At 46.4% G+C, this 25,519-nt stretch overlaps 1 protein-coding gene across 1 annotated transcript in view; it reads left to right on the top strand.

Moving 5' to 3' along the window:
• The window catches only part of LOC310878489 (leucine-rich repeat and fibronectin type-III domain-containing protein 5-like), a gene marked incomplete at both ends in the record, with an annotated part of 87,047 nt that extends 83,138 nt beyond the window's left edge, over window positions 1-3,909 (top strand). Inside the window, 3 exons of the mRNA XM_083792818.1 lie at window positions 151-343; window positions 2,807-3,366; window positions 3,559-3,909. Coding sequence (XP_083648944.1) covers window positions 151-343; window positions 2,807-3,366; window positions 3,559-3,909 — 1,104 coding nt within the window. The remainder of the gene's footprint in view (window positions 1-150; window positions 344-2,806; window positions 3,367-3,558) is intronic.
• Window positions 3,910-25,519: the final 21,610 nt, after the last annotated feature.

Here is a 25,519-nt window from a genome sequence, read left to right as displayed (position 1 = left end):
CTCTGTCTCTGTCTCTGTCTCTGTCTCTGTCTCTGTCTCTGTCTCTGTCTCTGTCTCTGTCTCTCTCTGTCTCTCTCTGTCTCTGTCTCTGTCTCTGTCTCTGTCTGTCTCTCTCTCTCTCTCTCTCTCTCCCCCTCGCCGTGTCTCAAGGTGTGTAACACGGGCGACAGCGACAAAGGCGGCGGTGGCGTTGGCGGCGGTGGCGGCGTGTCCCTGTCGATGACCACCGTCCACTCCCAGACCAACGGGCAGCAGTCTGGCGGCTGCAGCGTGACGCCCAGCTCCTCCAAACACGGCTCCATCGGCCCCGCCGACGCCCTCTCGTCTGGGGGAGGAGGAGGGGGAGGAGGAGGGGGAGGAGGGGGAGGAGGGGGCAAGAGGCGCAGCGGAGCATCAGGTACAGTATAGTACAGTAGGCCCTGTATGTGTGTCGCATTCGCTGCGTAATCCCTGTGGGTCCCCAAACGTTTTCATGTCAACAAGGACCCCCCAAAATGGACATCGTAATTAGCTCCCGCGCTACGAGCTTGTAGATATATGCCTTTTTTTTTTTTATATATATATATTTTTTTTTATCCCACGATTTTGTAACCCATTTTTTTTTTTTTTTTTTTTTTTTTTTTAATTTTCTTTTTTTGCGGCTTACGCCTTTTATTGATTTTTGAAGGGACAGACAGTAGGCTGACAGGAAACGGGAGAGAGATGGGGGGATGACATGCAGTAAAGTCCGTGTCGGGTCCGGGAGTCGAACCCGCGGCACACTGCGACTGGATTACCAGTCCGGTGCCCAGACCGTTACGCTACGGCCTGGGCCGTAACCCATTTTTCACCCCTGTGTCAATCATCTAATGTGATCCTGGGCTCTACACACCCTCCACCAACCTAGTCCCCGTATATGGGGGACAAGAGGAGACCAACCTAGTCCCCATATATGGGGGACAAGGGGAGACCAACCTAGTCCCCATATATGGGGGACAAGGGGAGAGCAACGGACTTGAACTCATGCTTCCTTCATGCCTGAGTGTCCAAGTTTCTCCTTTTCACCTGACAGGGGGGAGTTTCCCTGGTTGGACGTAGCGTGTGGAAGGAACACGTTATTCCAACCAGTTCCTTTCCCCTCCATCAGGCGCCCCGGCTGGCCAGGGGGAGGCAGTATAGAGACCAGGATTACTGCATGTTTTTTGTGAGGGTACCTACCCTAGGGGACACGGGAAGAACATGCAAACTCCACACAGAAAGGCCCTTTCACCAACCCTGCCTGAAAAATCGTGAAAATGTGGCTTTGAATCTGTATATCCTTTCAGAGCAAACGTTTTTAACTCAAATATTTGCTTCTGCATGGGAGGTCACATATTTTCAGATGGGGGTCGGCGGCCAATTAGGCCTAAATATAATTCTGGGGGTCCTTGACATGAAGAAAGTTGAGCGCCACTGACATTTTCAGAAAACTGTCAAGATTTAGAAGACGTTTGTGTAGAATGAAGTGCTCATGTGAAAGCAGGGAATCATAGCTTCAAATTGAAGCTATCAAAGCTATCAAATATTGGTTGTTCAGTTTGACCCACCGGTTCTGGAGACATGGCTTATAGAGTAAATGTCTTGCAGAGAAACAGCGAGTTGAGAAAACAAGCTTGAAAGGTTCACTTGGTTCTGTGGACTCCGACATTACACCTAGCTACAACATCGACGTCGATTTCAGCCCTGACATTTATTTCAGAAATGCTCCAGTATGTGAAGAGTCTGCCTGTTGCTATTAAAAGTTTTTCTCCTCTGGTTTAAAAGCTGGAATTTGTGCGATGGCAGGCTCTTTAGGTTTATTTATTTAGCATGTAGTACAAAAAATAGACAATAACACATCAAAGAACAAAAATACAATGCAAGGAAGGGAAGAAGCCAGAAGGCTTATTTGGAATCCTTTCCTGTAAGAAGAGGTCATTGGTTTAAACAGATTAAAAGTTCATAAAGAACAGTACATAAGTCTTCAAGTTGGCAAAGGGGGGGCAGCTGTGCAGTAAATAAATAAAAACACAGACTGCACAAAAATCGGAAATAAACAATACAACAAGAAACACACAAAAGAAAATATGTTAAAACAGTTTTACTGCCAGGAATGGTTTACTCCAGGTTACTGTCGCTGCGATATACGACATACCCGCCTTCTGTTTTATGTGTTTAATCCGCCGTATTGTAATGAATAAAAATAAAATCCTTCTTCGCCGCGGGGATAGAGACTAAGATGGTTTTGTTTTGATGACGAAACCGGAAATCGTCACATGCAGTGGGCTGCTAGGGCTTCTGGGAAATTGAGGCCAATGCGAACGAATGGGGTACAACGCCTCATGGAGGCGGGTCTTGTGTGCGTCTTCCGGGGTGCACCAAGATGGTGGATGGGTGCGATCGAATCATAACAAACCGAGGAAACCTTTTTTCGCTGGATTTTCGCGGATTAAAAGCCCAAATAATTCAGCGTATGCTCTCAAGGTAATACAACAATCTCGGCAGTGAAGGGGGGTTGATTAAAATGCGGGTTAAGCGTGTAAAACAGTCAAACTGTTAACGTAGCATTACATCGTGCTTTAGCTATTGAAAAATAGCAGATCTACAAGCTCATAGCGCGCCACCGAGTGGCGCCCTACGAGCTTGTAGGTCTGCTATTTTCTGAAAAAAAAACGAAGAACGACTGACATAGAAACATAGCTTTTTCAAGAAAACTGTCAGGATGTAGAAGACAGTTATGAATCTGATCTCAGGTCAGAATGGGTTAAAACAGTCAATGTCAACCTGTGTCATTGTGTCCTGGTTACAGCCATGGCGTCTGGAGGAGGAGGAGCCCAGGCGCTCTCGTCAGACACCTCCTCGCTGCCCGACTGCTCCACGTCCACCTCTCTCCTCAGCCAGGGCGGGGCGGCGGGAGGGGGAGGGGGAGGAGCCTGGGGGGGTCCGGGGGGCCCCTCCCTCCTCGCCAGTCCCAGCGCCACCGGTGGTCCCCTGGGAGGAGGAGGGGGAGGGGGAGGGGTGGACTTCCTGACGGGCGAGCGTTCGACCAGCAGCGCCAGTTCGACGTCCAACGCCTCCTCGTCGCTGCCCAAGCCCAAGAGGAAGCCGGCGCCCGGAAAGCCCCCCCTCGGAGGGGGCGGCGGCCCCCCCGAAAACCCTCCTCGCCCCCCCTCCTCCTCCTCCTCCTCCTCCTCCACCAATGCCTCCGTGGTCGCCATGCCGACGACCGTGACCCACCTGGAGAACCTCAACACCAACCGCAACAACTCCACCTCCCTCAACCAGCCGCCGCCACCGCACGTCTTCGTCCCCGCCTACTTCCCTGGCCCCTCCCCCTCCCCTTCCCCGAGCCCCCTCCTCCTCATGACCGCCTTCCCTGGCCCCTCCCCCTCCTCCCCGAGCCCCCTCCTCCTCCTCACCTCGCCGCGGTTCAGAAACACGCTCCCACACGGCGGTCTTGGTCTTCGTCGCGGCGGCTCCTCCTCCCCCGGGGCCAAGTACCAGACTCTCCCCTCCCCCTCCCCCACAGCCCCCCCTCCTCCTCCTCCCCTCCACGCGGAGGAGGAGGAGGGGGAGGGCCCCCCCCCAAGGGGGGGAGCGGCGAGGTGGGGGGGGCCCACGGCGGGGGACGACGGCAGCAGCAAGGCGGCGGCGTTCTCCTCCTCCTCCCCCTCCCGGAGGTACTCGCTGAGCGAGGAGGAGTGGGGGGGCGCGGGCGGGGGAGGAGGCTCCTCCCCCAAGACTCATGGGGGTGGGGGCGCCAGGTTGGGGCGCCTGCTGCGGAGCAAGCGGAGCAAGTCCATGAGCGGCTCTATGCTCCTCCCTAAAGACCACCACGGAGAGGGGGCGGAGTCAGACAGAGGCGGCGCCGCGGCGGCCGGCACCGATTGGATCCTGGAAAGCACAGTTTGAAACAAACAAACAAAACAAAACAAACAAAACAAAACAAGCAAAAAAAAAGACAAAAAAAAAAGAAACAGACACGGTTGTTGTTTTACCTTTTGTTTGTTGGCGTTTTTAGGTGTGCGTGTGCGTGTGCGTGTGCGTGTGCGTGTGCGTGTGCGTGTGTGCGTGTGCGTGCATGTGTGTGCGTGTGCACGCATGTGCGTTTATACATGTGTTGCTGCGAGAGGACTTTACAAATATGTCTGCGTGAGTTTCCCCTCAAAGCGATGTTGTACTATCTATAGTTGCCTGGTTGGATGGAAGGATGGATGTCGCACCCCCCCCCCCGTCCCCCGCCCCCCCCCCGTCCGAAATAGCAGATCTATAAGCTCACACAACGTGTCACACTGTGACGCGTTGTGTGAGCTTTAGAGATCTACTATAGGTTAGTTTGCGCGACAACGACCGGCGCGCAAGAGAGTTCAACAAATCTGACAGTTTACCACTTGTGTGTGCGTGTGTGTGTGTGTGTGTGTGTGTGTGTGCGTGTGTGTGTGTGTGTGTGTGTGTGCGTGTGTGTCAGTGTGTGCGTGCGGGGGGGGGGGGGGGGGATCTCTTAATTTTCTACTATCATTTATTTTCTTTCTTTCTTTCTCAGCAGTTGTTTTTAAGTTTTTAAGTTCGTAGGGACTTACAGTGCGTTTTTAACAGCGGACAGACAGCCTGGCTTATTTTCCAGAAGCGTGCGTTTAAGCAATAAGCCACGAGAGGTCTGCCGGTAAGCTGGGGCCTCGAGTGGCTTATTGCTTTTCTAAAACGGTTACAAACATATAGCAATATTAACCTAATAAAACGATTTAATTCACAAAAGTAGCTACGCTTTGCGCCACCAGATTGAGCCACATCACTTCCTTGTTTTGCTCGGCAAGTAGGCTATGTGACGGGAGAATATAGCGCTTGATGTCTTTACGGGGCTGCCTGGAGCCACACATTCACAGTCATATGAGCCGGGCGGTGCTTAGATAGACGCCCGCACGGCATGTGTTTGTAAAGCAATCAAGCGCTCCCCTTCCCCAGTACAGCTGGAATCAGCTGCGAATTATATAAAGTGATTGAAGGAGTGGGTTATCGGTGGAATTTACACCGGTCACGTGACGGTAACCAGCCAATCAGAATCAAGTATTGGGACTACCCGTTTTAGAATATTAATTTGTCCATCGACGGGACCCGACGGCAACTACTGGCAATAGCAGGGGAAGAGTTAATGATTAAGATAAATGTGGGCGGAGGAACGTTGCAACGTGGGACGAAAACATGAATCTTTTTTGGACGACATCGTCTTCGCCAATCGAATTCATGCATTGCTTGGTTTTTTTACACACAAAACAGTAATATGTTTACATTGCGTGAAAAGAGGAGTTAATTATGGGCAATTATGGGCACTAGATTTTCCCCGTAAACCTCAAGTTGAGCAGCATATACAGTTAATATACGGTAAAATACAGGTGTGATGGTACATATACAGTTAATATACGGTAAAATACAGGTGTGATGGTACATATACAGTTAATATACGGTAATATACGGGTGTGATGGTACAATTTCGGGAGTTCACCGGAGTTTGTTGGGACAGTTTAACGGGAGTTTCCTGTAATATACACATCCGTATTCCATGCTGTTTGCGCAGTGGCATGCGGTAATGATGGACGGCAGGAACGCCCGCTATAGGACAAATTATGTTACAGCAGTGGCTTTTTAACCCATTATTTATTCTGCATTTGAGCCACGGACCCACCACCGTTTGATGGAGAGATTTAGCCTCTCGGACTAAAAACTTTGAATATTTTGTTTTGTCGTTGGATAATATTGTGTCCACAATTCCATGCTGTATACTATACAGCATATACAGCGTGTAGGTAGGCTAGATGTTGGAACTATAGGTGTGATCTCTAATTGTTGTAGACTTCTTGTAAATTAAAGTAATGCAGTAACAATAATTTAAGTCTTGAGAGCGTATAAGGGACTGCCCTTAAGTCAGACATCCCTGTTGGTCCGGCCTGTGCTGGTTACAAATCGCCCGTACTGCGGGTTACAAATCGCCCGTGCTGCGGGTTACAAATCGCCCGTGCTGCGGGTTACAAATCGCCCGTACTGTGGGTTACAAATCGCCCGTACTGCGCGTTACAAATCGCCCGTGCTGCGGGTTACAAATCGCCCGTGCTGTGGGTTACAAATCACCCGTGCTGTGGATTACAAATCACCCATACTGCGGGTTACAAATCACCCGTGCTGTGGATTACAAATCACCCATACTGCGGGTTACAAATCACCCGTGCTGTGGATTACAAATCACCCATACTGCGGGTTACAAATCACCTGTGCTGCAGGTTACAAATCACCCATGCTGCGGGTTACAAATCACCCATGCTGCGGGTTACAAATCACCCGTGCTGCGGGTTACAAATCGCCCGTCTGCGGGTCACAAATTGCCCGTGCTGTGGGGTTAAAAATCGCCCGTACTGCGGGTTACAAATCGCCCGTGTTGAGGGTTACAAATCGCCCGTACTGCGGGGTTACAAATCACCCGTGCTGTGGGGTTACAAATCGCCCGTACTGCGCGTTACAAATCGCCCGTACTGTGGGGTTACAAATCACCCGTGCTGCGCATTACAAATCACCCGTGCTGCGGGGTTACAAATCACCCGTGCTGCGGGGTTACAAATCGCCCGTACTGCGGGTTACAAATCACCCGTGCTGTGGGGTTACAAATCGCCCGTGCTGCGGGTTACAAATCGCCCGTGGCTTCCTGTGAGGTTAGGGCTTGTTAATGGTTGAACTATAGCGGGAGGTCGGACCGATGCCACGCTACCCCAGAGTCGCCGCTGTCCGCCCGCTGTTAAAACGTAAGGATTTATTTTTTTATTTTTTTCAGTTACACCTTGTGACCAACGGTTGTATTCCATTGTTTTGACCAACGGTTGTATTCCATTGTTTTGACCAACGGTTGTATTCCATTGTTTTGACCAACGGTTGTATTCCATTGTTTTGCAGTCAGTCATTCAGTCCAGTCAGTGGATGTCTGCAGCCTTGTTGTCTGTCTCTCATTTTGCATCCACCGTTATAGCACAAAAGACCACGGAAGGGGTCTCCCACGGGACAATGCAGGGACCCCCACACACATGTCCACTTCCCGAGCCTCGCACACACACACACACACACACACACACACACACACACACACACACACACACACACACACACACACACACACATAGACACACACACACACACAGACACACACACACACACACACACAGACACACAGACACACACACAAACAACACGACCCCTCGAAAATAACCCAGACAAAAAAAAGGGAAAAAAGGAAAGAAAACGCAAAGACACTGAGAAAGTACACAATTCCTCTGTACCACAAACAGACACGCTCCAAACGTGTGTGTTTTATTTCCCCCTCCAACAGTGGCCAGAGAACAGCATTCGGTGCCTCTCTTTTGCGCTCGCATTCCTTCAGTCTATCAAATCTTCTTTCTTTTTCGGCCCAAAGCCGTTCGAACAGGATTTTACAGGACCGTGTTATTACCGCAAAGGAAATGGATTTGGAGACACGGAGGCCGAAGGAAAAAATCACACACACAAAAAAAAAAAAAACCCAACAAGAAACAGAGAGATTTCACACATAGCCTTTCTTACCTAACGAGAGAAAATGACGAACGAACAAAAGAAGACATTTGATACACGTATAAACACAGAGAAACTGAAGGTGTACGTATTACACGACAACAACATCAACAACAACAACAACAACAACAACTCTTTACTGGACCTCTTATGAAATTGATATTTTTTAAAGGACAATAACAAAAAGAGAAAATACAAAAAAAAAAGAAAGAAAGAAAGAACGAGACATCTGAGCTTTTCACGGACGTTATTGTCTTTTGACGGAGTTTAAAAAAAAACAAAGCTCCTGTGGGGAAAGAAAGCTGATCTGTACAGAAAAAGGACAACATGTATACCGTGTTGTTACGTTGTGTAAAATAATAAAAAATAAAAAAAAGGAGAAAATCACAGGTGTTTTGCTTTTGTTTTCTGGAATGTTGTGGTGGTTTGTTTGGTGGAATGTGGTGGTTAGGGTGACCGGGGGTAACCTGCCAGATGGTGGCAGTATTGAGTTCACCAGTTTCCTCCTCCTGACTGCATCTGGGCTCTCTCAAGCAGAAACGATGAACCGGAAGCAGAGGGACAACAATCTGATATCTCCATAATACTTTTGATTGATTGAAAACTTTATTTCAGACACAATGGGTCCATATATACCAGGGTTCCCCAATAGGCGGCCCGCGGGCCATTTGCGGCCCACAGAGCGCCCCCTTGTGGCCCATGAAAGAAAAAAAAAAAAATGTTTTTTTTTTTTTTTTAAGGGTCCCAGATATAAATGGCATTAAATGGGGGTCAGTAGCCTCTGCATGTCAAACTGGGCATCCTTTTCAAATGGGGTCTTGCCCTGAAAATTAATTTTCAGGGCAAGACCTCGACCTCGCGCGTGCAGACTCGGCCCCCAGCCTGGTACGCTAGTCAAAATATGGCCCTTGAGGAAAATTAATTGGGGAACCCTGATATATACAAACAACAGGGAAAAACATGACAGTAAATACAAAACAACAACCCAGAGATAGCCTATATGTATCAGGCTATTTTCACTCCAGGCAGTCCTTATTAGTCCTATTTGAAAAGCATCATTGTATGCCACCTGAAGTTTTTTTCATTTTCACTTTGTTATATCGGCACCACAAGTGAGCTGTATAAAGTGTGCAGTAGGTTTTAAAAAGTGCTAGAGAGAAGGGGCCAGGCGTACAGAGAAATCATGTCAAAAATCATGAATTCAACATGCTATACACTTCATGTTCGCTTAATTCTCTGTTGCCCCATATAGCCTTAACGTTTCTGTATTAACTTCCATATTCTTTATTTCTGTTTAATGTAACGCTGTTACATGCTGCATTCTGTTTAATGCCTACTGTCCATTCTGAGAGAATTACGAACACGTCCTCAGTACTAGACTAGAGACCCACGACGGATCAGAACCGATAACAGAATGGATTCGAACCAAGAAGTGGTGCTGGCGCTGGGGTAGATCACACGTAGCTGCCCGGTGTGATCTCTGCAGGAAGCCCTGTATAGCCTGCTGTGCAAAGTAAAACACCTGCTGTGCAAAGTAAAACACCTGCTGTGCAAAGTAAAACACCTGCTGTGCAAAGTAAAACACCTGCTGTGCAAAGTAAAACACCTGCTGTGCTAAAGTAAAACACCTGCTGTGCAAAGTAAAACACCTGCTGTGCTAAAGTAAAACACCTGCTGTGCAAAGTAAAACACCTGCTGTGCAAAGTAAAACACCTGCTGTGCAAAGTAAAACACCTGCTGTGCAAAGTAAAGCACCTGCTGTGCAAAGTAAAGCACCTGCTGTGCAAAGTAAAACACCTGCTGTGCAAAGTAAAACACCTGCTGTGCAAAGTAAAACACCTGCTGTGCAAAGTAAAACACCTGCTGTGCAAAGTAAAACACCTGCTGTGCAAAGTAAAACACCTGCTGTGCAAAGTAAAACACCTGCTGTGCAAAGTAAAACACCTGCTGTGCAAAGTAAAACACCTGCTGTGCTAAAGTAAAACACCTGCTGTGCAAAGTAAAACACCTGCTGTGCTAAAGTAAAACACCTGCTGTGCAAAGTAAAACACCTGCTGTGCAAAGTAAAACACCTGCTGTGCAAAGTAAAACACCTGCTGTGCTAAAGTAAAACACCTGCTGTGCAAAGTAAAACACCTGCTGTGCTAAAGTAAAACACCTGCTGTGCAAAGTAAAACACCTGCTGTGCAAAGTAAAACACCTGCTGTGCAAAGTAAAACACCTGCTGTGCAAAGTAAAGCACCTGCTGTGCAAAGTAAAGCACCTGCTGTGCAAAGTAAAACACCTGCTGTGCAAAGTAAAACACCTGCTGTGCAAAGTAAAACACCTGCTGTGCAAAGTAAAACACCTGCTGTGCAAAGTAAAACACCTGCTGTGCAAAGTAAAACACCTGCTGTGCTAAAGTAAAACACCTGCTGTGCTAAAGTAAAACACCTGCTGTGCAAAGTAAAGCACCTGCTGTGCAAAGTAAAGCACCTGCTGTGCAAAGTAAAACACCTGCTGTGCAAAGTAAAACACCTGCTGTGCAAAGTAAAACACCTGCTGTGCTAAAGTAAAACACCTGCTGTTTAAAGTAAAACACCTGCTGTGCAAAGTAAAACACCTGCTGTGCAAAGTAAAACACCTGCTGTGCAAAGTAAAACACCTGCTGTGCAAAGTAAAACACCTGCTGTGCAAAGTAAAACACCTGCTGTGCAAAGTAAAACACCTGCTGTGCAAAGTAAAACACCTGCTGTTTAAAGTAAAACACCTGCTGTTTAAAGTAAAACACCTGCTGTGCAAAGTAAAGCACCTGCTGTGCAAAGTAAAACACCTGCTGTGCAAAGTAAAACACCTGCTGTGCAAAGTAAAACACCTGCTGTGCAAAGTAAAACACCTGCTGTGCAAAGTAAAACACCTGCTGTTTAAAGTAAAACACCTGCTGTTTAAAGTAAAACACCTGCTGTGCAAAGTAAAACACCTGCTGTGCAAAGTAAAGCACCTGCTGTGCAAAGTAAAACACCTGCTGTGCAAAGTAAAACACCTGCTGTGCAAAGTAAAACACCTGCTGTGCTAAAGTAAAACACCTGCTGTGCAAAGTAAAACACCTGCTGTGCAAAGTAAAACACCTGCTGTGCAAAGTAAAACACCTGCTGTGCAAAGTAAAACACCTGCTGTGCAAAGTAAAACACCTGCTGTGCAAAGTAAAACACCTGCTGTGCAAAGTAAAACACCTGCTGTGCTAAAGTAAAACACCTGCTGTGCAAAGTAAAACACCTGCTGTGCTAAAGTAAAACACCTGCTGTGCAAAGTAAAACACCTGCTGTGCAAAGTAAAGCACCTGCTGTGCAAAGTAAAGCACCTGCTGTGCAAAGTAAAACACCTGCTGTGCAAAGTAAAACACCTGCTGTGCAAAGTAAAACACCTGCTGTGCTAAAGTAAAACACCTGCTGTTTAAAGTAAAACACCTGCTGTGCAAAGTAAAACACCTGCTGTGCAAAGTAAAACACCTGCTGTGCAAAGTAAAACACCTGCTGTGCAAAGTAAAACACCTGCTGTGCAAAGTAAAACACCTGCTGTGCAAAGTAAAACACCTGCTGTGCTAAAGTAAAACACCTGCTGTGCAAAGTAAAACACCTGCTGTGCTAAAGTAAAACACCTGCTGTGCAAAGTAAAACACCTGCTGTGCAAAGTAAAGCACCTGCTGTGCAAAGTAAAGCACCTGCTGTGCAAAGTAAAACACCTGCTGTGCAAAGTAAAACACCTGCTGTGCAAAGTAAAACACCTGCTGTGCTAAAGTAAAACACCTGCTGTTTAAAGTAAAACACCTGCTGTGCAAAGTAAAACACCTGCTGTGCAAAGTAAAACACCTGCTGTGCAAAGTAAAACACCTGCTGTGCAAAGTAAAACACCTGCTGTTTAAAGTAAAACACCTGCTGTTTAAAGTAAAACACCTGCTGTGCAAAGTAAAACACCTGCTGTGCTAAAGTAAAACACCTGCTGTGCAAAGTAAAACACCTGCTGTGCAAAGTAAAGCACCTGCTGTGCAAAGTAAAGCACCTGCTGTGCAAAGTAAAACACCTGCTGTGCAAAGTAAAACACCTGCTGTGCAAAGTAAAGCCAAACACCTTGAAGTCCTGCTTCAAGGTGAACAGATAGACTCAGAGAGAGACACCCAGAGAGGAGAGCTGTCTGGTGAATTAACACCATGCACTGCCACACCGAGGTGCTCTACCTCGACAAGCCAGTTGACCAGAAAAAGACCTCCTACTAACTAGGCTGTGCTCCGACCCAAAGAAAAAGACCTCCTACTAACTAGGCAGTGCTCCGACCCAAAGAAAAAGACCTCCTACTAACTAGGCTGTGCTCCGACCCAAAGAAAAAGACCTCCTACTAACTAGGCTGTGCTCCGACCCAAAGAAAAAGACCTCCTACTAACTAGGCTGTGCTCCGACCCAAAGAAAAAGACCTCCTACTAACTAGGCTGTGCTCCGACCCAAGAAAAATACCTCCTACTAACTAGGCCGTGCTCCGACCCAAAGAAAAAGACCTCCTACTAACTAGGCTGTGCTCCGACCCAAAGAAAAAGACCTCCTACTAACTAGGCTGTGCTCCGACCCAAAGAAAAAGACCTCCTACTAACTAGGCTGTGCTCCGACCCAAAGAAAAAGACCTCCTACTAACTAGGCTGTGCTCCGACCCAAAGAAAAAGACCTCCTACTAACTAGGCTGTGCTCCGACCCAAGAAAAAGACCTCCTACTAACTAGGCTGTGCTCCGACCCAAAGAAAAAGACCTCCTACTAACTAGGCTGTGCTCCGACCCAAAGAAAAAGACCTCCTACTAACTAGGCTGTGCTCCGACCCAAAGAAAAAGACCTCCTACTAACTAGGCTGTGCTCCGACCCAAAGAAAAAGACCTCCTACTAACTAGGCCGTGCTCCGACCCAAAGAAAAAGACCTCCTACTAACTAGGCTGTGCTCCGACCCAAAGAAAAAGACCTCCTACTAACTAGGCTGTGCTCCGACCCAAAGAAAAAGACCTCCTACTAACTAGGCTGTGCTCCGACCCAAAGAAAAAGACCTCCTACTAACTAGGCTGTGCTCCGACCCAAAGAAAAAGACCTCCTACTAACTAGGCTGTGCTCCGACCCAAGAAAAAGACCTCCTACTAACTAGGCTGTGCTCCGACCCAAAGAAAAAGACCTCCTACTAACTAGGCTGTGCTCCGACCCAAAGAAAAAGACCTCCTACTAACTAGGCTGTGCTCCGACCCAAAGAAAAAGACCTCCTACTAACTAGGCTGTGCTCCGACCCAAAGAAAAAGACCTCCTACTAACTAGGCTGTGCTCCGACCCAAGAAAAATACCTCCTACTAACTAGGCTGTGCTCCGACCCAAAGAAAAAGACCTCCTACTAACTAGGCTGTGCTCCGACCCAAAGAAAAAGACCTCCTACTAACTAGGCTGTGCTCCGACCCAAAGAAAAAGACCTCCTACTAACTAGGCTGTGCTCCGACCCAAAGAAAAAGACCTCCTACTAACTAGGCTGTGCTCCGACCCAAGAAAAATACCTCCTACTAACTAGGCAGTGCTCCGACCCAAAGAAAAAGACCTCCTACTAACTAGGCTGTGCTCCGACCCAAAGAAAAAGACCTCCTACTAACTAGGCTGTGCTCCGACCCAAAGAAAAAGACCTCCTACTAACTAGGCTGTGCTCCGACCCAAAGAAAAAGACCTCCTACTAACTAGGCTGTGCTCCGACCCAAAGAAAAAGACCTCCTACTAACTAGGCTGTGCTCCGACCCAAGAAAAAGACCTCCTACTAACTAGGCTGTGCTCCGACCCAAAGAAAAAGACCTCCTACTAACTAGGCAGTTCTCCGACCCAAGAAAAAAGACGTCCTACTAACTAGGCTGTGCTCCGACCCAAAGAAAAAGACCTCCTACTAACTAGGCTGTGCTCCGACCCAAAGAAAAAGACCTCCTACTAACTAGGCTGTGCTCCGACCCAAAGAAAAAGACCTCCTACTAACTAGGCTGTGCTCCGACCCAAAGAAAAAGACCTCCTACTAACTAGGCTGTGCTCCGACCCAAAGAAAAAGACCTCCTACTAACTAGGCTGTGCTCCGACCCAAAGAAAAAGACCTCCTACTAACTAGGCTGTGCTCCGACCCAAGAAAAAGACCTCCTACTAACTAGGCTGTGCTCCGACCCAAAGAAAAAGACCTCCTACTAACTAGGCTGTGCTCCGACCCAAAGAAAAAGACCTCCTACTAACTAGGCTGTGCTCCGACCCAAGAAAAAGACCTCCTACTAACTAGGCTGTGCTCCGACCCAAAGAAAAAGACCTCCTACTAACTAGGCAGTTCTCCGACCCAAGAAAAAAGACGTCCTACTAACTAGGCTGTGCTCCGACCCAAAGAAAAAGACCTCCTACTAACTAGGCTGTGCTCCGACCCAAAGAAAAAGACCTCCTACTAACTAGGCTGTGCTCCGACCCAAAGAAAAAGACCTCCTACTAACTAGGCTGTGCTCCGACCCAAAGAAAAAGACCTCCTACTAACTAGGCTGTGCTCCGACCCAAAGAAAAAGACCTCCTACTAACTAGGCTGTGCTCCGACCCAAAGAAAAAGACCTCCTACTAACTAGGCTGTGCTCCGACCCAAGAAAAAGACCTCCTACTAACTAGGCTGTGCTCCGACCCAAAGAAAAAGACCTCCTACTAACTAGGCAGTTCTCCGACCCAAGAAAAAAGACGTCCTACTAACTAGGCAGTGCTCCGACCCAAGAAAAAGACCTCCTACTAACTAGGCCGTGCTCCGACCCAAAGAAAAAGACCTCCTACTAACTAGGCCGTGCTCCGACCCAAGAAAAAGACCTCCTACTAACTAGGCCGTGTCTCCGACCCAAGAAAAAGTGCCTAGAAAATGATTTTTCGTTCCCACGTCTTTGGCACTACTCATTCAATGCATTTTTGCATAGACAATACCCTTCTGGACTTTGGGTCTCCATCATGAAATGTAGTAAATTTGTTAACGAAACGCTTCACCTTAAGTGACGGGCGCCCAGCACAATGAAGCATACACATTAGTAAATTTAGCCAATAGCTAATGTTTCATAATATAAACCATTTGCTCAACATACTGTGTAATGAAAGGCCCCTTGGCCCAAAATGACTGATGATCTATCAAAAATGTTACCACACCCCCTAAATTGGAAGAATGCAAAACAATGCACAAAGACTACAAATTAATGCACTAAAGGTCTGAATTATTACAACATTATGGTAATGAAACATTTATTCAAAAACCACAAAGTGTCAACAGCATCTTCATTCTCTGTACGTTTGTGTTCAGCTTGGCTTAACCTCGGTTGACTCTGTCGTGTATGATGGATGAGGCAGCCTGTCTAACAGTTTATCTGCTGTTAATGTTTCAAACAAAAACAAACATTAATTTTCAGAGATGTTGCGCTTTGCAGGGCAGTGAAACGCCCGCTGAGGGGAAATCACAGGCCAACAGCCTTTTCAGTTTAAAATGCCTGCAAAATATCATTATTGAGAAAGACGAGCACCAAGTGTATAAATAAATTGATTTTTTTCACAATGAGAACCATAAATCCATCAATCTTCAACCTCTTATCTGTAGTCGGGTGGCGTTGAACAATGAGAACCCATTTAGTTTAAAGGAGAATTCCATGCTAGAATGCTTTCTTATCTTTCTTAGTAGTTTCTTTGTAGTTGTGACGTCCCCACCAAAGAGGTCCAGGTGTTTTTTTGTGCAAAAACTCCTTATTGGCTATTTTCCCCTACCATAAGCCCTCAATGAATTGCATTGCATTGAATGGGAATTGAATGGGGCTATGGGGTGTTATGCTAGTTCGCTTATTTCCATCGAAATAAGTAGTAAACTGTGCCGCTTGGGATATTATTTACATTATGAAGAGAGGATATATACAAAGAAATTATAATTTTGAGCGATGGAAATAAGCGAATTAGCACAACACCCCATAGCCCCATTCAATTCCCATTCAATTCAATGCAATTCATGTAGGGCTTATGGTAGGGGAAATAGCCAATAAGGAGCTTTTGCACAAAATAACACCTGGACCTCTTTGGTGGGGACGTAACAACTACAAAGAAAGGTAAGAAAGCCTTTTAGTATGGAATTCTCCTTTAAGCATACTGTCAGAGCCTTTCCTGTGACAGAATAAATCACTGAAATGTAAACTTTCGGTATGAAGATGTTTTTTGTTTTGAACTGTCAAAGTCACACCTGGTGTTTCAGTTACCTGCAGTCTGAAGCATCCTCAGTCTTCTTAACTGTCTATATGAACTCTCTCCTTAGCTGGATCAATCCCAGGATCTCTTGGTTATCTGTAATCCTTTGACGGATGAGACTCACTGAGACTCACAGAAGATGTTATAGCTGTCAGCAAAATGTTGTGTTGATTTCTGAAAACGCACACACGCACACACGCACGCACGCACGCACGCACGCACGCACGCGCAGAGTGAAATATGAAAGTTGCATGAGGGTTTGTCCGTAATGTTTTTTTCCAGTAAACTGAAGCAGGCCACTTCCACGCGGACCACGGGGGATGGGCTGTTTTCCATGACCTCTGCACCCCTCCAGAAAGCTTGTTTTCCTTGACCTCTGAACCCCATGTTTTCAAATGCTACAGAACGCTACACACATGACCTCAGGCACTGAACTCCCATGTGAAAGCTTCTCAGGGGGCTGTAGAGTACACAGAGTGAACAGAATACAAGATACACTTAGGCTACTGCAGGTATGTCACTGTATGGCAGTGTATGCTGTGCCATGCCGTGCCACACGCGTCTGTCTGTCTGTCTGTCTGTCTGTCTGTCTGTCTGTCTGTCTGTCTGTCTGTCTGTCTGTCTGTCTGTCTGTCTGTCTGTCTGCCCATCAAACAGGGACTTGTATCAGCTGATGAAGACCTACTATGGCCGAAACGTTGTGTTTCTGTGTGTGGATGTCAGGGTTTGAACACAGGGACGTGTTCAAACAAAGCTCTCAACGCGCCGCGCTGCGACGCGTTGAGATCGTCTTGTAGATCAGCTATTGTTGGAGGGCAACCCAGCACTGTTTAGCTATAGTTAAGATGCAGTTGTAATGACATGGATTTCTAAACAAATTTGTTCAACGCAGAATACTGTGTTCAAGTTCAAGAGACCTCGGGGGGGAAAAAAGCAACTCTCTTGAATGCTGCCTAACCGGTATGGCATGGGAGTGGAGTGGCATTTGCATTTCTTTCACCATAATTAAATGCTGCATTCGCATGGTCTTCTGGAGAGGGCAGTTGTTTTACAGACGGGTAAAAAGGCAGAGGCTGGATCCCCATTTGATGTCTATGTGTGTGCACGTCCCTGCTTGAACCTAAATTAAACACCATGAGGTCTGGAGCTCTCTGGTGGAGCTGTTGCCCCCGCGACCCGACTACGGATAAGCGGTTGAAGATGGATGGATGGATGTGGAGCTGAGCCTGTTTGGACGTCCCTCTTTTTAACTTCTTTTGAAATGTCTCCATTCTACGAACTGAATAAAATCAATCAATCAAACCCAACGTGCATTATAATGTGACGACTGTATAATCCAACACACTGTATCTCCTTTTCAGGCTCATGAAATGAAGGAAACTGACCCCATGTTTGGTATATTGTGTATATTGTATTTGAATCATTTTGTTGCTGTCCGAAGGCATAAATCAGTGCTATTGAACCCTTTACGGCTGTGTGTTGTTTCAAAAATATTGAACCAATGGAAAGTATAGTAAAAGGTGCTTTGGACAAAACCTCTTAACTCCATTGGACCCTCAAAATGTCTGCTATAGAGCAACTAACTCCACCACCTCTCTCCCTCTCATGGAAGTAATTGACAATATATAAAGTTACAACACCAACTTTGATGAGGCTGTATTGCTTTGTTTTAAAAAATATAAAGGTTTTCTTAATATCCTGAAATTTTTTATATTTTCCATTTCCTGAAACATTTTGGAGTTATGAGGTTTCCTCCCGACAGCAGAAATATATTGCAAGACATGGTGAAGCATGACTGATCTGTCCACTGTACCAAGACATCAGAGACACATACTTCCCACTGATTACAGCCACACACAGAGATTTTGAAAACATGACCAATGACAAAAAAATCCCATATCTGCTGGGCGAAGTACAACAATGTGCAAACACAGCAGCAAGATTTGTGAGTTGCTGTGATAGGAGAAGGATATCAAATGGAACACAACCACCCTAAAGACTAATCATTGTGTATATTCCTGCACTATACCTGCATCGAGTGACCTGGGTACATAGAATTTGATCTATTGAAGATTCTGATCCTCAAATGTACATACTTTTTGTATTGATTGTATTGCTGTATTGTTGTATTGTTCTTTCTGCTTTGGCAATGTAAACGTATGTTTTCTCATGCCAATAAAGCCCTTTGAATTGAATTGAATTGACTGATATGGACACGCATGACCCTGACATGGTGAAGCATGACCCTGACATGGTGAAGCATGACCCTGACATGGTGAAGCATGACTGATATGGACACGCATGACCCTGACATGGTGAAGCATGACCCTGACATGGTGAAGCATGACTGATATGGACACGCATGACCCTGACATGGTGAAGCATGACTGATATGGACACGCATGACCCTGACATGGTGAAGCATGACTGATATGGACACGCATGACCCTGACATGGTGAAGCATGACTGATATGGACACGCATGACCCTGACATGGTGAAGCATGACTGATATGGACACGCATGACCCTGACATGGTGAAGCATGACTGATATGGACACGCATGACCCTGCTCGTTTAACCCATTCTGACCTGTGATCAGATTCATACGAGGTTTCCACTGGACACACACTGGTCTGATTAACCCATTCTGACCTGAGATCAGATTCTAAAAATGTCAGTCGTTCTTCGATTTTTCAAAAATAGCAGACCTACAAGCTCGTAGCGCGCCACTCGGTGGCGCGCTACGAGCTTGTAGATCTGCTATTTTTCAATAGGTAAAGCACGACATGATGCTGACACCAAAATGGGTGCCCGTTCAGAATGGGTTAGATCATGATTTTTTTGACGTGCCAAAATCTGCCATTGACCCCCATTATACATTTCTGAAATTTGAAAGCACCATCATTCTAAAACTACAAAACATTTCAAAGTAAAAAGTTCCAGCATGTCTCTCCACAGTAAGCTGAATTATAAAAAGTGTGAAGGGAGTTTCTAGGTGAAAGTGATTTTTTTGACGTGCCAACATCTGCCATTGACCCCCATTATACATTTTCTGAAATTTGAAGGGACAATATTTCTAAAACTATGGAACATTTCAAAGATTAATTTAAAAGTTTGAATGGGGTATGTAGGACTATAGTAGCGTGCCAAAGTTTGTGCTATTGCCATTGACAATGCAAACATTTCAAAGTAAAAAGTTCCAGCATGTGTGTCCACAGTATAAGCTGAATTCTAAAAAGTGTGAATGGAGTTTCTAGGGGGAAATCATTTAGCTGGGGACCCCCTGGAATCCTCCCCAAGGACATCTGCCCTGCTGGGGTCCCCTGGAACCTCCCAAGGACCCCCTGGAACCCCCCTAAGGACCCCCTGGAACCCCCTAAGGACCCCCTGGAACCCCCCTAAGGACCCCCTGGAACCTCCCTAAGGACCCCCTGGAACCTCCCAAGGACCCCCTGGAACCCCCCTAAGGACCCCCTGGAACCCCCCTAAGGACCCCCTGGAACCCCCCTAAGGACCCCCTGGAACCCCCCTAAGGACCCCCTGGAACCCCCCTAAGGACCCCCTGGAACCTCCCAAGGACCCCCTGGAACCCCCCTAAGGACCCCCTGGAACCTCCCAAGGACCCCCTGGAACCCCCCTAAGGACCCCCTGGAACCCCCCTAAGGACCCCCTGGAACCCCCCTAAGGACCCCCTGGAACCTCCCTAAGGACCCCCTGGAACCCCCCTAAGGACCCCCTGGAACCCCCCTAAGGACCCCCTGGAACCCCCCTAAGGACCCCCTGGAACCCCCCTAAGGACCCCCTGGAACCCCCCTAAGGACCCCCTGGAACCCCCCTAAGGACCCCCTGGAACCCCCCTAAGGACCCCCTGGAACCCCCCTAAGGACCCCCTGGAACCCCCCTAAGGACCCCCTGGAACCCCCCTAAGGACCCCCTGGAACCTCCCTAAGGACCCCCTGGAACCCCCCTAAGGACCCCCTGGAACCCCCCTAAGGACCCCCTGGAACCCCCCTAAGGACCCCCTGGAACCCCCCTAAGGACCCCCTGGAACCCCCCTAAGGACCCCCTGGAACCCCCCTAAGGACCCCCTGGAACCCCCCTAAGGACCCCCTGGAACCCCCCTAAGGACCCCCTGGAACCCCCCTAAGGACCCCCTGGAACCCCCCTAAGGACCCCCTGGAACCCCCCTAAGGACCCCCTGGAACCCCCCTAAGGACCCCCTGGAACCCCCCTAAGGACCCCCTGGAACCCCCCTAAGGACCCCCTGGAACCTCCCAAGGACCCCCTGGAACCCCCCTAAGGACCCCCTGGAACCCCCCTAAGGACCCCCTGGAACCCCCCTAAGGACCCCCTGGAACCTCCCTAAGGACCCCCTGGAACCCCCCTAAGGACCCCCTGGAACCCCCCTAAGGACCCCCTGGAACCCCCCTAAGGACCCCCTGGAACCCCCCTAAGGACCCCCTGGAACCCCCCTAAGGACCCCCTGGAACCCCCCTAAGGACCCCCTGGAACCCCCCTAAGGACCCCCTGGAACCCCCCTAAGGACCCCCTGGAACCCCCCTAAGGACCCCCTGGAACCCCCCTAAGGACCCCCTGGAACCCCCCTAAGGACCCCCTGGAACCTCCCAAGGACCCCCTGGAACCCCCCTAAGGACCCCCTGGAACCCCCCTAAGGACCCCCTGGAACCCCCCTAAGGACCCCCTGGAACCTCCCTAAGGACCCCCTGGAACCCCCCTAAGGACCCCCTGGAACCCCCCTAAGGACCCCCTGGAACCCCCCTAAGGACCCCCTGGAACCCCCCTAAGGACCCCTTGGAACCCCCCTAAGGACCCCCTGGAACCCCCCTAAGGACCCCCTGGAACCCCCCTAAGGACCCCCTGGAACCCCCCTAAGGACCCCCTGGAACCCCCCTAAGGACCCCCTGGAACCTCCCAAGGACCCCCTGGAACCTCCCAAGGACCGCTGGTTCATATTGACTCCAACATGTGTCCATTGATACTGCAGGTTTCAAATAGACCTATTCAAATAATTATAGCCTACCCTACAAAAATGCATGAAATGTAAAATTGCCATAATAATAATTGATTGATTGATTGACAGTTTGCAGAATTACAGTGCATTTCAAGTACAAACTCATTACAAAAACTGTTAACTGTGAGTGGACGACACCATATAAAGCATTACACTTGTTTACAAGAGGACCAATGCATCAAAACATTTAGAGACGTACAAATATATACACAACTATAATATAGTGAAAACAGGGCCTTCTGCACAGCTGCCCCTGAACTGTGGAACGCTCTCCCTGCACAGTAGTCCAGTAATAATGTAATTTGACCTCAAACTAATTGCAACAAAAACAAACTCAGCTGATTTTGTATCTTACATATGTCCTGAATAACATACAAAAAGTCCCCTGAAATTGTCTGAGGGGAAAGGGTTGAAAATGACCTGTACAGTATGGCCACCATAGACATCCAATATAAGGCAATGGACTCAGCATCGTGAAAACACCCTAGTTTGACATGTCACATGCTACTTAAAGCAAAAGGACATTTTGAAATTATTTGCCTTATATTGGATGTCTATGGTGGCCATACTGTACAGGTCATTTTCAACACTTTCCCCTCAGACAATTTCAGGGGACTTTTTGTATGTTATTCAGGACATATGTAAGATACAAAATCAGCTGAGTTTGTTTTTGTTGCAATTAGTTGGAGGTTGACCCCTTTTTTCCCATATAATGCCTGTACTACAGCTGAGAGCGCCACAGTCACTCGACTGCTTCAAGAGAGGACTAAAGACCTATATAGGCTAGCTTTTCAATAAGGCCTTCCCCCAAACACACTGGTTTTATTCCCTGACCAATAACACAGTTTTTGTTATGCGAAACTGTGTGCTTTTAATCGTGTAACGCAATTTTTATTTCTGTATTTTACCTATTGTTTCATATTTTTGCCTAATGCCTACTGTAGCACTTTGAGATTCCGAGGAATGTAAAGTGCATTATAAATAAAATCCATTATTATTATTATTATTATTATTATTATTAAAACAGCAAATCATCGTAGAGGAGGTAAAAAGGGGGGTAAAAAACATATACAGTGAGGGGGAACAGTGGTGGGGGGGGGGGGGGGGCACAATCTCACAATAGGCTATCATACTGCATCTTGTCCAAACTATTCTAGATCTGTCTGTCTGTCTGTCTGTCTGTCTGTCTGTCTGTCTGTCTGTCTGTCTTATAAGATATAAGGTACGTTTTTCAGGAAATTAAAGAAAACCTTATATTTATCATTTATTCTTGATAATATAATATAATATAAAACGTTTTTGAGAGTGCAGGGCAGGCTACTCCAGGTTCCACCACTCGTGCCTGTGCGTGTGTGTGTGTGTGTGTGTGCGTGCGTGCATGCCTCCGGTTGTAACAGTCAGTATATGCAGTGCCGGTTGGTTCCACAGGGTGGTGCACTGCTCCTTTTTGTTTTGCTGACTGTGTGTGCAAGATCTGACGTCACTTCCACTATATGTCCGTGTTGTGTTTTGGCGCACAGAGTGACTGTTTGTTCTGTGTGTGTGTGTGTGTGTGTGTGTGTGTGTGTGTGTGTGTGTGTGTGTGTGTGTGTGTGTGTGTGCGTGCGTGGTGCACACAGCTGCAGTGGATTCATTGATCCGTTCACTCTGAAGGACCAATGACGGACGGCCTTTCAGGATCCAGTGGGCGTGGCTTTAGATTTAAATAGGAACGGTGGACATGCGCAGAGCAGTGGTTCTCATGGCGTCCTGTTTCAAGGTAAGAATTGTTTGTTTGAGAAGCACATGGTTTTATCCTCCTAACATTATTGTTTAAACATTAGTGTTTGTTTGAGAAGCACATGGAGGGTGTTAGCCTCCTAACATTATTGTTTAAACAATAGTGTGTGTTTGAGAAGCACATGGTTTTAGCCTCCTAACATTATTGTTTAAACATTACTGTTTGTTTGAGAAGCACATGGTTTTAGCCTCATGAACATTGTTGTTTAAACATTAGTGTGTGTTTGAGAAGCACATGGTTTTAGCCTCATGAACATTATTGTTTAAACATTAGTGTTTGAGAAGCACATGGTTTTAGCCTCCTAACATTATTGTTTAAACATTAGTGTGTCTTTGAGAAGCACATGGTTTTAGCCTCCTAACATGGCTACTGTTTAAACATTAGTGTTTGTTTGAGAATCACATGGTTTTATCCTCATTGACATTATTGTTTAAACATTAGTGTGTCTTTGAGAAGCACATGGTTTTAGCCTCCTAACATGGCTACTGTTTAAACATTAGTGTTTGTTTGAGAAGCACATGGTTTTAGCCTCATTGACATTGTTTAAACATTAGTGTTTGTTTGAGAAGCACATGGTTTTAGCCTCCTAACAATGTTTAAACATTAGTGTTTGTTTGAGAAGCACATGGTTTTAGCCTCATGGACATTATTGTTTAAACATTAGTGTTTGTTTGAGAAGCACATGGTTTTAGCCTCCTAACAATGTTTAAACATTAGTGTTTGTTTGAGAAGCACATGGTTTTAGCCTCCTAACATTAATGTTTAAACATTAGTGTTTGTTTGAGAAGCACATGGTTTTAGCCTCCTAACATTATTGTTTAAACATTAGTGTTTGTTTGAGAAGCACATGGTTTTAGCCTCCTAACATGGTTACTGTTTAAACATTAATGTTTGTAGGACTGTTTACTGTTTGTTGTGACAATCTGAGGAATGTTTGAGAAGGAAACAAACTAAACATTGTTCTAAACAGTGGTGACAAAGTATCTGCATCAAAATGTACTTGCAGTAGGCTACTCATATTGCAGAATGTCCCACTTCACAAGTTCAAAATGTGTACAATTGAAAATGGCAGATCTACAAGCTCCCAATGGTTTGCGATGTATTTTGAGCTTGTAGATCGGCTATTTTCAAAATGTTTTTATAATGGGGTGAATCTCTAGAGTTGCAATACCCTCTGACTCACCACTCGTCCAATTTGCGTTTGCAATCTGCTTGTATTAAATTACTCTAAACTCTAACATTGCAGCTCTAGGCCAAGCTTGGATTATCCTCTCAATCTGCTGAGCTTTTGTGTTAAAAAAAAAAAAAAAAAAAAAAAAAGATTCAAACCCCTGTGAACTGAGTGGTGCAACTCCCCTCTTCAGTTTTGCACAAAATATACTCCTTGGGCTAAAAACAGCCAGACATCATGACAAATGTGATGAGGTCAGCTCATTTTGGGCAACTGGCTATGGCTGCTTTGTAGATTTGATTCTTTTTAAATATTATGAATTCTACAATGTGTAAAATCTGGAAATGGAGTGTAATGTTGGTTTATGTATGTGTCTTGCAGGTTAATCATGTGACCTTGGTGTCATGCGGTGACCTTGGATGCAGTCATCAGGAGATGGCTGGTATTGGTAATAGAGTGTCTACTCGGCTGAGCTGAAACGTATAACGGTGTCAACGAACGCTCCCTGAGATTACGAGGCGTACGGTGCTCGGGACGTATTGTGCCATACAACCTACGCGGCTCTATTAATACCGGCTGTCTTCAACCGAGCGACGGAAGGCCCCCCACGGTACGTACCTGGATTACATGTGGCTGTAGTAGAAACCAGGGCTGTGTCACCATCACAACATGTTAAGTTTACTATTTCATTGTCATACAAATGATTGTGTTTGACGTTGAACATATTAGTACATGCATGGCTTTAATTTTTTTTTTTTTGCATGAGGCAGATATGACTCATTATATACACTAGCCCTTACCCGCTGTGAGATATTGCCGCAGGGGGTACTGCGCTCTGGGTGTGTTTCCGCATTTTTAATTCACTAATAAATTAATTATTAATTTATAATTTGTTAAATTGGAAAGAGGGTTTTGTTAAGACCTCCATGTTATTATAGTCAATGCCTGTGTGACAAGTGAGAGCGATTGGTGAGGAGATACGGCGGTGTTTCTGACAGACACATTCAGACATTGACTGAATTATAGTATGATATGATTTTCCAAAAATAAATTAAAGGGACACTTCACCCCTTTTGCAACCAGATTTGAATGATGTTTCCTGGGGGTTTTATGTGGGTAATGTGTCCATGATGTCATGGACACTGGGCTCTCTTCCTTCCCAGACTACAATTCCCATAGTGTGTGTGTGTGTGTCATCTTCCCAGCAAGGTGCAACTTCCCATAGACAGACAGCCCATTCATCCAAACGGAACAGTCCTCTCTGATCGTATTAAACTACATCAAACTCACCAGCATTGCAGCTGTACGGAAAGCTTGAATTATCCTTTCTCTCTGCAAAGTGTTTGTTTCATAAAAATCCACCGTAGACATGTTTTGAGCTACTTCCTGTCAAGAAATGTGATTGAATGTTTTTATGTGTTAGAGTTTGGAAGCGCTCGTTGAATATCACTCAACGTCCCATGCGTACCACCTGTTTTGACTGTGCACATCATGCAGGAGGCAGCAGGAGGTTGCTTTACTGATAACGAGTGCTTCCAAACTTCTGATACTTAGAAAATAATCACATGGAAGTAGCTCATAACATGTCTACGGTGGATTTTTATGAAACAAACACTTTGCAGATAGAGGATAATTCAAGCTTTTTGTACAGCTGCAATGTTGAGTTTGACATTGTTTAATGCAATTGGATAGGACTT

This window comes from Protomyctophum parallelum (genome assembly GCF_964188405.1).
Source record: "Protomyctophum parallelum genome assembly, chromosome: 20".
Lineage (NCBI taxonomy): Eukaryota > Metazoa > Chordata > Actinopteri > Myctophiformes > Myctophidae > Protomyctophum > Protomyctophum parallelum.
This window is presented reverse-complemented; position numbering and strand designations above follow the sequence as displayed.